Source organism: Manis javanica, chromosome 3, assembly GCF_040802235.1.
Source record: "Manis javanica isolate MJ-LG chromosome 3, MJ_LKY, whole genome shotgun sequence".
In the NCBI taxonomy this organism is placed as follows: domain Eukaryota; kingdom Metazoa; phylum Chordata; class Mammalia; order Pholidota; family Manidae; genus Manis; species Manis javanica.
The window spans coordinates 61,189,663-61,203,261 of record NC_133158.1 but is presented as its reverse complement, the minus strand read 5'-3'; the positions used below and the strand labels follow the sequence as shown (position 1 = coordinate 61,203,261).

The window sequence follows — 13,599 nt, the reverse complement described above, 5'->3', positions numbered from 1 at the left end:
TGGATTGTAACAATGAAGCAAAACTAAAGGAACAAAACAATAGCAGACTCACAGACTCCAAGAAGGGACTAGCTTACCAAAGGGGAGGGGTAAGGAAGGGTGGGTGGGGAGGAAAGAAGAAGGGGATTGTGGGGTATTATGATTGGTACACATGGTGTGTGTTTGGTTGGGGGCGGGGAGGGTAAAAAAAAAACATCTCAAATCAGTAACCTTAGTTTCTACCTTAAGAAACTAGGGGGGAAAAAGAGCAAAATAAACCCACAGCAAGCCACAGGAAGAAAACAATACAGACTAAAATAGAAATAATTGAATTAGTAGAAAAGCAACTGATAAAAAGAAAACAAAAACAAAACCTAAAGAAACCAAAAGTTGGTTCATTAAAATATCAAGAGAACTGACAAACCTTTAGGTAGACTGACCAAGCCAAAAGAAAAGAAAAACAAGAAGGAAAAGGAAGAGGGAAAGAAAGAAAAAAAAGAATAAAGATTCAAATTATCAAAACCAGGAATAACAGAGGGCACCATCCAACTGACATTACAGAAATAAAAATAATTTTTAAGGAAAATTATGAATAACTTTATGCCAACAAATAAGATAACTTAGATAAACAAAATGGACAATAGAAGAACTAGGAAGTTAAATATACCTATTACAAGTAAAACAAATATATATTGATTTACTAATTTAAAAACTTCCTATAAGAAGTGCCCAGATGTAGATGGCTTCACTGGAGAAATCCACCACTTTCAAAGAAGAATGAGAATCAGTTATTCACAAAATCTTCAAAAAAAAGAAGAAGAGGAAAACACTTCCCAACTTATTCTATGAGGTCAGAATACTAAAACTAGAAAAAGGCATCACAAGGGGAGGTGGGGAGAGAAAGAACTACTAATCAATAGCCCTTAGGAATATAGGTGCAAAACTCCTCTAAAAAATATTAACCAGCAACATATAAAAATGATTATACACCATGAGCAAGTGAGATTAATCCCAGAAATGCAGGTAGGTTTAACATTCATAAAATTAATGTAAAAAACCTTATTACAGAGTAAATGGCAAAAATCACATGATCAATTCAACAGAGGAAAAAGCACTTTACAAAATCCAACAACCTTTCATGATAAAAATGCTCAACATACTAGGAATAGAATGGAACTTCCTTAACCTGATAAATGAATCTACAAAAATCCCACAGTTAACATGATACTTAAAAATTAAAGATTAAATGCTCCCCCCCACCCTCAAATTGGGAACATAACAAGGATGTCTATTTTCATCTCTTTTCAACATTGTACTGGAGGTTCTAGCCAGGGCAGTGGTAAGAAAAAGAAATAGAAGGCATTATATTTTGATAAAAAAGTCAAGTCATCAAAAGGATGTAATTATTACATACATATATGCACAAAAAAACAGACTCAAATACAGAGACAGAATTGAAGAAACAGATCTACAATAATAGCTGGGGACTTTAATACACTACTTTCAATAATGGACAGGACATCTAGATAGAAGAACAATAAAGAAATAGAGGACTTGAACATTATAAACCAGTTGGACAGATATATATAGAACATTTCACCAAAAAAACAGAGTATTATTCTCAAATGCACATGGGATATTATCCACGATGGGCCATATGTTAGGCCACAACACAAATCTTAATACATTTTAAAAATATTGAAATCATACTAAGTATCTTCTTCAACCACAATGGAATAAAACTAGAAATGAGTAACAGTAACAAAAAATTCACAAATGTGTGGAAATTAACAAACTAAACAACCAACAGGTCAAAGAGGAAAATTAAACAACACAACCTTAAACAAGGTAAATGAGAAAATGCTTACAAGAAAAATGAGAACAAAAAACCAACATACCAAAACTTATGGGAGGAAGAGAAGGAAACACTCAGAGGGAAATCTACAACTGCAAATGCCTATACATCAAAAAAGATTTCAAGCCAATAATAACCTAAGTTTACACTCTCAAAAACTAAGTAAAGAAGAGGCAACTAAACCCAAAGCTAGCAGAAAGGAAGGGAGTAATAGAGATTAGACCAGAGGTAAATAAAAAAGAGAACAGAAAAAGAAAATAGCTTCAAGAAATCCAAAAGTTGGTTCTTCAAAAAGATCAACAAAATCGATAAACTTTTAGCTATACGGACAAAGAAAGAAAATGACAGCACAAATAACTAAAATCAGAAATGGAGGTGGGCATTATTACTGGCCTTAACAGGAAAAAAAAGGACTCTTAACAATACTATGAACAACTATGCACCAACATATTAATAACCTGCATGAAATGAATAAATTCCTAGAAGCATGTCAATTACTGAACTGACTGAAGATGAAACACAAAATCTCAACAAACCTCTCAAAATATAACAAGTAGAGACTGACTCAGGAATCTAAAACTTCCCAAAAAGTAAAGTCCAGGCCTAGATAGTTAAAATGGTAAATTCTAACATTTAAAGAAGAACTAACAATAATTCTTCTCAAGATCCTCCAAAAAATAGGAAAGTAAAGTCACCCGGCAAGCACCACATGCATTTGGACTACAATTACTACCACTACAATTACTAACACCATATAGCAAATGGCTATTTATTCTCTTGTAAAAGTCCTCCAAAATAGACACTATACAATCTCTCCCTATTCAATAATCATTAGTAAGATATTTTTAAATGTTACATTTCTAAAGCACTGCTTCGGGACAAATTTACATCCTATGCTAAATAGTATAGCATCCTATATAGACTCTGGAGATAGACAGGCTGGAGTTTACTGCTAACTTTGCCACTCAGCAGCTGTGTAACTCTAAGGTAACTTCTTCTATAAAATGGACATAATAACAGTACCCATTCTCCCCTGGGTTGCTGTGAGGTTTAAGTGAAGTTATAAAGTACATATAAAGTTCTTAGAGCAATGTCTGATAAATAGAAAGTACAAATATATTTGCTATTATGTAACAATGTGTAACATAATTAATATTTATAAAGTGTTAATTATATGCCAGGTGCTACAGATAAGCTGTTAATAAACATTATTACATTTTTTCCTTACAGACTGTTACTGTGCAGATGAGAAGGGGGGAAAGGCTTACAAAGATATTTATCTTGCCAACTCATACTGCTATCAAGTGGTAGAACTGGGATGAAAACCCAAATATTTCTAGCTACAAAGCCAGTGCTCTTTACTTTTCAGAATGGTTTCATCCCTACTCTGTCCTCTCCATAATCAAGCACAGCATTCTTCTTACAGATCCCAGAAGCAGTGGTACAAATCTTAACTCTTCTTCAAACAGCTCTCCATACAGATACTATCAACATAACGAAGTTGGTATGAGGAATAAAATCAATTTGCCATCTTTGCTATTTAAACGGTTTCTCATACATGTAAAGGGAGTTTTAAGGAAGGCTATCTCTTGAACCACAGGTAAAGTATTTTTACATGTAATGTTACTTACAGAAATTTTTCTTAAAGAAAACTACTGAATTAAATAAAATGTAAGGCTTCTGTAAGGACACAATGTGGTTTATGTACTATGTCCTCCAGAGTCCTAGGATTCTTTCTATTGCAAGCCCAGATTTCCAAAACATTCAAGAAACCCCACTTTTCTCTGATTAAGAAGAAAGAATGCTACTTACTCTGTACTACATCAGAGTTACTAAAACCTACTGGGTAATCTAGAGTATACTAACTACATGATGTTCCAATTACTATCAAATGCTAATAATTCCAACTAGAAGACTATAACTCTAGCACTCTGTCTTGATGTAATTCCTCCTCCTAGTTACCCCAGCTAATCCTTTCCCCAGTTATAGGCTAAAAGCTGATTATTTATAATTCCTAAAGAAAAACAGTCTTTAAAATGGCAATGTGGAGCAAGATAAAGAGAAATTCACCAAAATGGACATAACCAACCATTCAAATTGTGGTCAGTGGAAATACCTGCCAAATATTACAGCAATCCTATTCTAACTTTACTTTGAGGGAAAAAATGCTTATGGACAAAAATTATGATGAGGCCTGTGGTAGTTAGTTACAATTCTAAAATTAAAAACAACAATGGGAGAACAGTTAAGAGTATGGAATATTATATAACCAATAACTACAGGACAAGTTTTTATGAGATCTTGAATATTTTTACACATTTTAAAGTAATTATTCATACAACTATGAAAAATATGAAATAAGGTATGTAGAACTGAAGTCTAAAGTCAAGATATTGAATGATAAACTTTTCTTCTTTAAAATTTTCCAAATAGGGAATAGTAGAGGCTCAGAGAAAAGAGATAACAAAAAAGAGAATGAGGAAGGCTCAAGACAGATGGGAACCTACCAAAGATTTAGAGAAAATAAGATAATTAAAAGACAGAGAGTAAAATAAGATATTAAAAGACAATGAAAGAGGCATATGGAAACCCAGGGAACAAGGTTGAGGGATCCATACAGGTAGTAACCAACACAGACAGACACACAAACATATACCAGAGTTAAAAAGGGAAAAAAATCTGAGGGGATAACAGACCAAGAGAGAACATAAATCCAGAAAGTGGACAGAGACTGAAGAGAAAGGAGAGAAAAGGCTTAGAAGAAGAGACTGACAGAAAATGATAGAAAGGGAAAGAGAGTTGGTGATGAGAGGATTACAAAATATTTCCTCAGACATTTGAACTCATCTAAGCAAGGAACCTATATCCAAGTCTTTCATCCCTAAAATCCTGAAACACTGAATTCTTCTCTTTTTTACCCTCAGTGTTCTCAGTCATTCCCTTAACTGCCTCCTCAAATCTCCTGTAAGCTCACATTCTTACCACTCATCTGCCCCAGAGCTTCCCGAGCTCTTGAAAACCCCCAAAAGAAACTCATTATGGAGTTTCAAACCCCGGTCTCTTCATAGAGGGTTCTTTTTCCTGCCCTGCCTTAGGTAAAACATGGATCCTACCCGAAGGCACTGGTGTCTTTGTAGCGCTTTTCAAATGAATACTGCTCTCACCCCTAAACATATCCCAGAACCACATGGTAACAACAGCAAACTGCTAGCTCTTCTCTGTCTTGGTCTAAAACAACACTTGCTTCTCCCCTCTTTCCAAACTTCTAAGAGCTCTACCAGGTGGCTACATGTCCTATCAACCCAATATTGTAAATATCATCCCCCAACCCCATCACATGCCCCCGACCCCATCCCTGCAACTACCACCTATGAAGTCATACATGTATCTGTGTACTGAGCACCTCTATTTGCATACCCTGGAGGCATCTCAAACTATTAATTCATTATTTCCTCACCTAAAACTCTTCTGTATAGGCAATATACAGTAATTTTGTTAGAAAAATGCCTACCTAATATAGGGTGGACATATTCACAGAGAAATTATCTATAAGGATTGGTAAGAATTCTGTAGGACATTTAGATCTCTGTCCAAATAGCAGTTCTGAGTTCACGCTCAGTAACCTACTCTTGAAGAGTTAGAACTGATAATAAACCTGAGCTCTAAACCCAAGAGCAGAGCCCATCTTCTCACATAGGACATACTGGTTTTACTACCTGATCTCCTTGAGTGATACATTAGTTCTGCCAGAATCAATTCAGAAGAAAGGAAATGGAGATCATGAGTACTGCAAGAAGAAATTCTTTTTTTGGTGGCTGGAAGATTGTTGGGGGGAAAGCGGGGATGCTCCTAAGCCTGTCTATATCTGCATCTATTGAGAAAGCTTTTCCTTTTTTGACAAGGAAGAACCATTATTTTCAGCAGTTTGTCCCAACTTTTTTTTCTCTTTCTTTGTTTTTTTTAATGGAGCTATCTAAAATTAAGAGGCTAATTTTTTTCATTTTAGAAAATGTACAATGCTTAAGACAAAGTTCTGAGAAATAAAATATCGTGAAGTATATTTCTCTTGTATAACATACTGAGGTTCACTATCCTTCTGTTTAACCTCCCTTAATGACCTCTTAACTGCTTTTTATTTGTAAGACTGTTTAAGATAATTAAGCAACTCTGAACATCAGCAGGAAGGAAAATCATACCTCTGGGGTAGATAGATAACAGTCCATTGTCACACGTAAGGCAGGATTAAGTAAGGGTGAGGGAAGACTGTGATGGGGGCTTCCACCAAATCAGACCACCAGTGAGCTTTTAGGTAATACGATGAACAGAGTCTTACATTCAAAAGATTTGATATTCTTCCCTGGCTGTTCTTTACTTTCATAAAAGTTAAATAAATTAATATTTGTAGAGCACTAAATGGTGCCTGGCCCAGAGAGAAAGTTATATAAGTTAAGTAATAAGGAGAAAATGTGTAGGGGCTTTGTAAATTGACCTTTCCAAATGAATCTACATACAATCTAGTGGTTCATGGAACAAATAATTCTGACCTTTACTTTCCTCCTTGGGGCATTATAATGTCTAGCATTTAGTAACAAAAAGCCACGAGGATGCTAAATCCCATTATAAGAGCACTGTGGACCTAACAGATGGTCCATAATTTTATTTGGGAAGGGACAGGATAAAGTTAAGACATGACCAAACAGATAAGATTAAAGATGTAACAGTTGCTAGCTTAAAAAAAAGAAAAGTAGCATGAACCTAGTAATTGGCTTTAAAAACAAAGGAGCTCAAACATTCTGAAACTTTACAGTCCTTAAAATAGGCACCTGACAAACAAGAGTTGCTAAAGGGCCAATTTACTAATTGCAGTTGTTAAAACATTAGTTATGAGACACACACACAGATATATATATATATACACAACATTTATATATCTATAGATATATATCACAATAATTAATACATAAGTATTATCCTCTATTACAGGCTCTGTCATGAAAAAAATAATTAATACATAGGTACCACCATCCTATATTACAGGCTCTATAATGAAAAACATTTCCTAAGGAAGCAATCAAAAGAAAATCGAATGGAAAATAATTAAACTCTGGTACCCTAGGAAATAGTTAAGTCAAGTAAAACGAATACTGGCCTAGAAATCAAGAGGCATTATGAACCTAAGGACTTTAGATAGCAAATGCATGAAATCTGAGGTCCAAAATATCAAACGAATTTATCCAAAGTAATATTTAGCTAAAAGATAAAGTGGTTTGTTACTTGCTCTATCCCCTCACTCCAAACCAGTGAAATAAAAAGGCAAGCAAAAGATTGAATCTGGGGGAGAAGGGATAGCGAATAGACTAAAAGAAAAGGATCATGGTAAAACAGAAGAAACTGATTTTCTGTGCTTCCAAATACAGTGATTACAATGACATTAGTTACTGCATCTTCTGAAGAGAAAGACCAAGGGGGCAGGGGATTCACAGCACAAAGTCTTCTTTAATTATCCTTTGCTTTCACAGAATTAAGTGTGGTCATAAACAGTAACCATTTACAACTCTGTAATATTATTCCTTTTCCAACTTTCTCCCTAGGCAAGGACAGGTTAAACTAGCCTCTTAAGCTTAAGACTCATTCTGGTTCTATCAAAGTCTTCCTGCTTTCCCATCCCCCCAATACTTTCACTTAACAAAATGATATCATTTTCTCCCTCCAATAATCAGGTGCCTGTGGGGGGATATATATATATATATATCTATAAACCTTGTATTTATATATAAATATGTATTTTTTAAACCTTGTTTTTAAATATATACATGTGTGTGTGTGTGTGTTTGCTTTAGAACTGAAGGCAGATGTTTTTTAAAAAAGAAAATACTGAAATATTAATTTTCTTTTATCATTTCATTAACATTCTTCTGATGTAACTAATGATATTCAGTGATTCTATCTTGAGCTCAGAATCACTAGGGCCTGTTTTGGAATTCTTCCACTCAATTAACAAAACAGTTTTACTAGGATGGGCAGGGTTACAGGGGGCTATTTCTGGAAGAATAACAAGTCTATCACAATATTCAGTACACACTTTCTGCAAGACCTACCTTCTCACCGCTTGAGTAGAAGAAATAACGCAATCGGACTATGTTACAGTGATCTAGCTTTCTCATGATTTGGAGCTCTCGGTTCTGAAAAAGAAACACACAAAAGCATTTTTTAAAAGATAACTGTCATTCATTATATAACAAATACTACAAACAGCAGGCTATAGATATGTTACTAAAAGGTATGGTTTATGGACCAGTGCTGACCTGCAAACTACTTCTTACTAGTCTATGCCTTCTTACTAGAGGAGGGCATGGCATACTTAAGAAATAGCTAGAAGGATAATATGATTGTAGCAAACTGAGTAAAAGAAGAGAGGTGGGAGAAAAGTTCAGAGAGGTATGCAGTGAGTATGTCATATAAATCCTTATTAATCATTGTAGAACTGAGTTTCACATTAAATTTTTTAAAAAGCCACTGAGTTTTTAATCAGGAAAATGACATAACCTGATTTACCTGTTTAAAAATCATTCTAAAAACTGAAGAGAATAAATTTTTGAGGGAGAAAGTGGATCCTGAGTTCTGCTTTCCATCTATTAAGACTGAAATTCTAATTAGACATCCAAATGAGGGGGATTATCAGATGAAAGATGGCAGAAACCTCCTCCCATAAAAGAGGAAACTACAACAAATGCAACTAGACCTAAAAATGACCTGAAGAATGCAGAACAGACCCCCTCCACCTGAGGAAGGGAAGACCACAAAGAAAAGGGTGAGGCAGCACAGCAGGATATAAGTCCTCCCCACCATCAGCCTACAAGTGGGAGAAAGAGAACAGAGTGGGGAGTGGGTAGGAGCCCAGGACTGATGCACACCTGGCCCTGGAGATCTGCTCCAGGAGCACAAGTCCACACTACACTGGGTTCTGATGATTATCAGGGCCATCCCATCGGAGGAAGAACACTCTGTGAGACTGAGACTCCAGCCAGTATGGAGGGCAGGCATGCTCCACCAGTCCTTAGACCCAAAGCAGACATGGCAGTTTGAAAGACTTCCCAGCAGTGGGAGGGGTACCAGCAGTAAGAAGGGTTGGACAGAACTTTCTCCTCAGGAGAAAGGGTAGGTGGAAAATACCTCCCCAGACCTTCCTCAGCCCAGCAGATTGGGAAGTCTCAGGAGCTCCAGATGCTCCACCCTCCTTGCTGGCCACACAACCCCAAGGCACCTCCCAGAACGCTGCTGGGAACCAACCCACTTGGTCTAGGGGCAGCATCAGACTTTGCTGCCTGGCAGGCAGAGGGAGACTCTCCCAGCTTCCTTGGCTCCATTTCAGCCCTACCAGAGAGGTGCCTGGAGGAGCCAGCCCCGAGCTCCCTCATCCCTGTGGGTGTCCAAACCTGGTACTGTTTGTATAACTGGGACACATCGCTCCACCCTCTCCTTTAACCCTACAGCCCCACCATTGCTGCAGGCCAGGCAGAGGGCAGCCCCACCCACATAGAGTTCAACAGATTCCTGAGCTGATCACAAAGGCAGCAGCTCAAGCAAACTTCCTGCCTAGACTTAGACCACTACAGAAGCCAGACTGAAAGGAGCCCCACCCACAGCACACCAACAACAGGGGCCCCCCCAAATAGAACCAGGCACTAGAGAGTAAAGAATCTTGAGCTTCTGGGCACCACAGCACCCCTTCTTCACAGAACTATTACTTTACACCAGAAAGCACAGCAGAGACATCTAATACAAAGGAAGAAACACAGAATCCCTGACAAAATAAGCAGGCAGAGGAATTTGATCCAATCAGAACTACAAGACAGAACACCAGAAAGAGGGCTAAATGAACAGGGATCACCAATCTTCTTGATAAAGATTTCAAAATATAAGTCATAAACATGCTCATGGACTGATAGAAAAGTATTCAAGATCTCAGGGAAAACTCCAAGAAAGAGACAGAAACCCTGAAAAAAGAGCCACTCAGAGCTGAAATGAAACATACAATGGAAGGATTTAAAAGCAGATTAGATCATGTAGGGGAGGTGGTAAATTAAATAGAAATTAGGGAACAGGAAAATAAAGAAGCTGAGGAACAGAGAGAAAAAAGGATCCCTAGGAATGAATGAATGGTAAGAGAGCTATGTGACCAATCCAAATGAAACAATATTTGTATAATAGGGGTACCAGAAGAAGAGAAAAGCATCCAAATGAAATATTAAGTCTCAAGGTAGAAGTTGGGACTAGAAATATGCATCTGGGGGTCATCTGCATAAAGAGGACTTAAAGCAAAGAGACCTGATCATTATCCCCTAGGGAAGAAGTAGTTTAGAAAAAAAAATTTCACAGATATGAAAAGGAATGTGGCAGGTAGAGTAGTCAATGAAGGATGAAAAGCAGGAGAAAGTTACCTTAGAAGCTCAGTTAAAAAAGAGTTTTCAGAAAAAGGGGGTGTGATCACTTACATCAAAAGCTGTTGAAAGCTGGGTTAAGATGAAAATAGACAACTGACAATTGGATATGGCAAATTCAGGATGCTAATGACACTTACAAGAGTGAATTCAGTAGACCAGTGGTGACAAAAGCCTAAATAGAATAAAGTAAAGTGAGACTGAGAGACACAGGGGGAAGAACTGAGAAGTTAGAAAGTTCAAAAAGAGGTGAGATTTACAGCAATAGTGGAATGAAGAGATCTGCAAATTCACTTCCCCAACACATACCCAACACTGTAAAACAATAACCATTTAAGGGCTCTGGAAATTGACCAAAGGCACTGACAGATAAAAGAAGTACTGATTCATGAAAAACTGCTACATATTAGAGTTAGGACAGTAGGAACCACTGGCCTTCTTGCCAAGAGATGGTACCACCACTGCCCAGCTCAGACAGTAAGGTAGTTTACCAGGGCAGAGTTGGCCATTAAAACCAGGAATTTTGCTTCCAGAGGTAAAGACAATCATTTATAACAGAGGAAAAACTCATGTTCAGTGACAGTGGCAGTAAAAATAGCAACTGGATAAGAAACAAAGTAAGCAAGCCCATAGCTCTATTACCATAGGAGGCAGTCTCAGCTGAGGAAAGTAACAGACTGGCAGAACTAAGAAATTTGACAGGGAGATTCTAGAAATGAGAGAGGCATACAGAGACTAAATAAACTCTCCACAGATCTCTGGCTGACTGAGAGGCTATGCATACAAGTAGACGAATCCCAAGATGTAAAAGTTGAGGCTGACATAAAAACTGTCTGAATTTTGAATGTACTCCTCAACTCATGTTCAGAATCATCAAAAAATGATGGAAGCTTTACAATCCCAAGATGTTTGAGCACAACCTAACCAATAAACATCTGATCACTAAGCTATGCAAAGAGTCTACCCCTAAGAAATCAGGCTAAAAAATGAAAACTAGAATGAAAAATTTAATACAGAATATTCAGGGGTTTCAAAGTGTGGGGAGGAAGATTTTATAAATTAGATGCAGGTAAGATACAAAAGAAAAAAAGAAAAGCCCAAAAACAACCACATTCAGGAGGATGTTTTTAACAAAATCAAAATTCAGAGTTGCTACAAAATATTATCAAAAGTGTCCTGTCGTCAAAAAAAATTGTGAGACATGCAAGTAATAGGAGAAGCTGACCTATACTCAGATGAAAAAAAACCAGGCAGCCAATCAAAACAGACTCTGGGTAGACAACTGATGGATTTAGCACACAGAGTATTACGTTCAAAGGAGGTAAAGATCTGAAACCACAAAATTCCTAGAAGAAAACATAGTGGGTAAGCATTTTTGACATTGGTCTTGGGTATGATATTTTACATTTAATACAGAAAGGCAACAAAAGCAAAACAAGTAGAACTATATCAAATCAAAAAGATTTTTCACAGCAAAACCATCAACAAAATGAAAGGCAAACAATGGAACTGGAGCAAATATTTGCAAAGCACATATCAGATAAGGGATTAATACCCAAAATATATGAAGAATTCATACAACTCAATAGTAAACAATCCCATTAAAAAGTGGACAAAGGACCTAAATATTCTTCCAAAGAACATATACAAATGGACAAAAAAGTATATTAGAAAGTTCTCAATATCATTAATCATCAAGGAAATGCAAATCAAAACCATAACGAGTTATCACCTCATACCTGTTACAATGGCTATTATCAAAAAGACAAGAGATAACATGTTGGCAAGAATGTGAAGAAAAGAGAACCCTTGTGAAGTATTGGTGTGAAAAGTAAACTGGTACAGATACTCTGGAAAACTATGGAGGTTTCTAAAATATTGAAAACAGAACTACTGTATGATCCAGCATTACACTTCTGGAGGTATCACTGTTTTGAAGAGATACCCATACTCCCATGTTCACTGCAGCATTATTCACAATAGCCAAAACATGGAAACAATCTAAGTGTCTATCAACAGATGAATGGATAAAGAAAATATATATATATGCCTTGAAGGCATTATGCTAAATGAAATAAGTCAGACAAAGACAAATAGTATATGATATTACTTATATGTGGACTCTAAAAAGACAGAACTCATACAAACAGAATAGTGGTTGCCAAAGGTTGGGTAGTGGGAAAAAAGAAAGATGGTGGTCAGAGTACAATTTTCCAGTTATAACATGAATAAGTTCTGAAGATCTCATATACAGCATAGTGACTAGAGTCAATAATACTGCTTACCAAAACTGAAGGAACAAAACAGCAGCAGATTCACAGACTCCAAGAAGGAACTAACGGTTACAAAAGGGTGGGGGTTAGGGAGGGTGGGTAAGAAGGAAGAAGGGGTTCAAGGGACATTATAATTAGCACTCACAATATAGGTAGGTCACAGGGAAGGCAGTAAAGCATGAAGAAGATAAGTGATAACCCTACAGCCTCTTACTACACTGATGATTGCAATGGGTTTGGGGAGGGGACTTGATAATATGGGTGAATGTTGAAACCACTATGTTGCTCATGTGAAACCTTCATAACATTGTATATTAATGATACTATGATTAAAAGAAAAAATATAAATAAATAAACAAACAAATAATTAATGCTGTTTATCTATTTTAAAGTTGCTAAGAGAGTAGATGTTTATTCTCACCACCAAAAAACAAATGGCAATTACACAATGTCACATGTTAGTTAGTGTTATGGTGGTAGTCACTTATACTATGTGAGTGCATGAAATCAACATACTGTATAACTTAAACTTACACAATATTGTGTGTCAATTATATCTTAATAAAGCTGAAAAAATTTAAGGGTAAAATTAAGCAATTATAGTTGCAGGATACAGAATCAACACACAGAAATCTGTGGCTTTCCTATACACTAACAATGAACCAACAGAAAGAGAAATCAGGAAAACAACTCCATTCACAATTACATCAAAAAAAATAAAATACCTAGGAATAAACCTAACCAAAGAAGTGAAAGACTTATACTCTGAAAACTACAAGTCACTCTTAAGAGAAATTAAAGGGGACACTAACAGATGGAAACGCATCCCATGCTCGTGGCTAGGAAGAATTAATATCATCAAAATGGCCATCCTGCCCAAAGCAATATACAGATTTGATGCAATCCCTATGAAACTACCAGCAACATTCTTCAATGAACTGGAACAAATAATTCAAAAATTCATATGGAAACACTAAAGACCCTGAATAGCCAAAGCAATCCTGAGAAAGAAGAATAAAGTAGGGGGGATCTCACTCCCCAACTTCAAGCT

At 36.5% G+C, this 13,599-nt stretch overlaps 1 protein-coding gene across 7 annotated transcripts in view; it reads right to left on the bottom strand.

Annotated features, from left to right (window-relative positions):
- Positions 1-13,599, bottom strand: part of GSK3B (glycogen synthase kinase 3 beta) — a 255,961-nt gene that overhangs the window by 110,288 nt on the left and 132,074 nt on the right. For all 7 annotated transcript variants that reach the window (XM_073231586.1, XM_073231585.1, XM_037013045.2 and 4 more), the window contains one exon: positions 7,933-8,016. In XM_073231586.1, the coding sequence (XP_073087687.1) occupies positions 7,933-8,016 (84 nt within the window). The remainder of the gene's footprint in view (positions 1-7,932; positions 8,017-13,599) is intronic.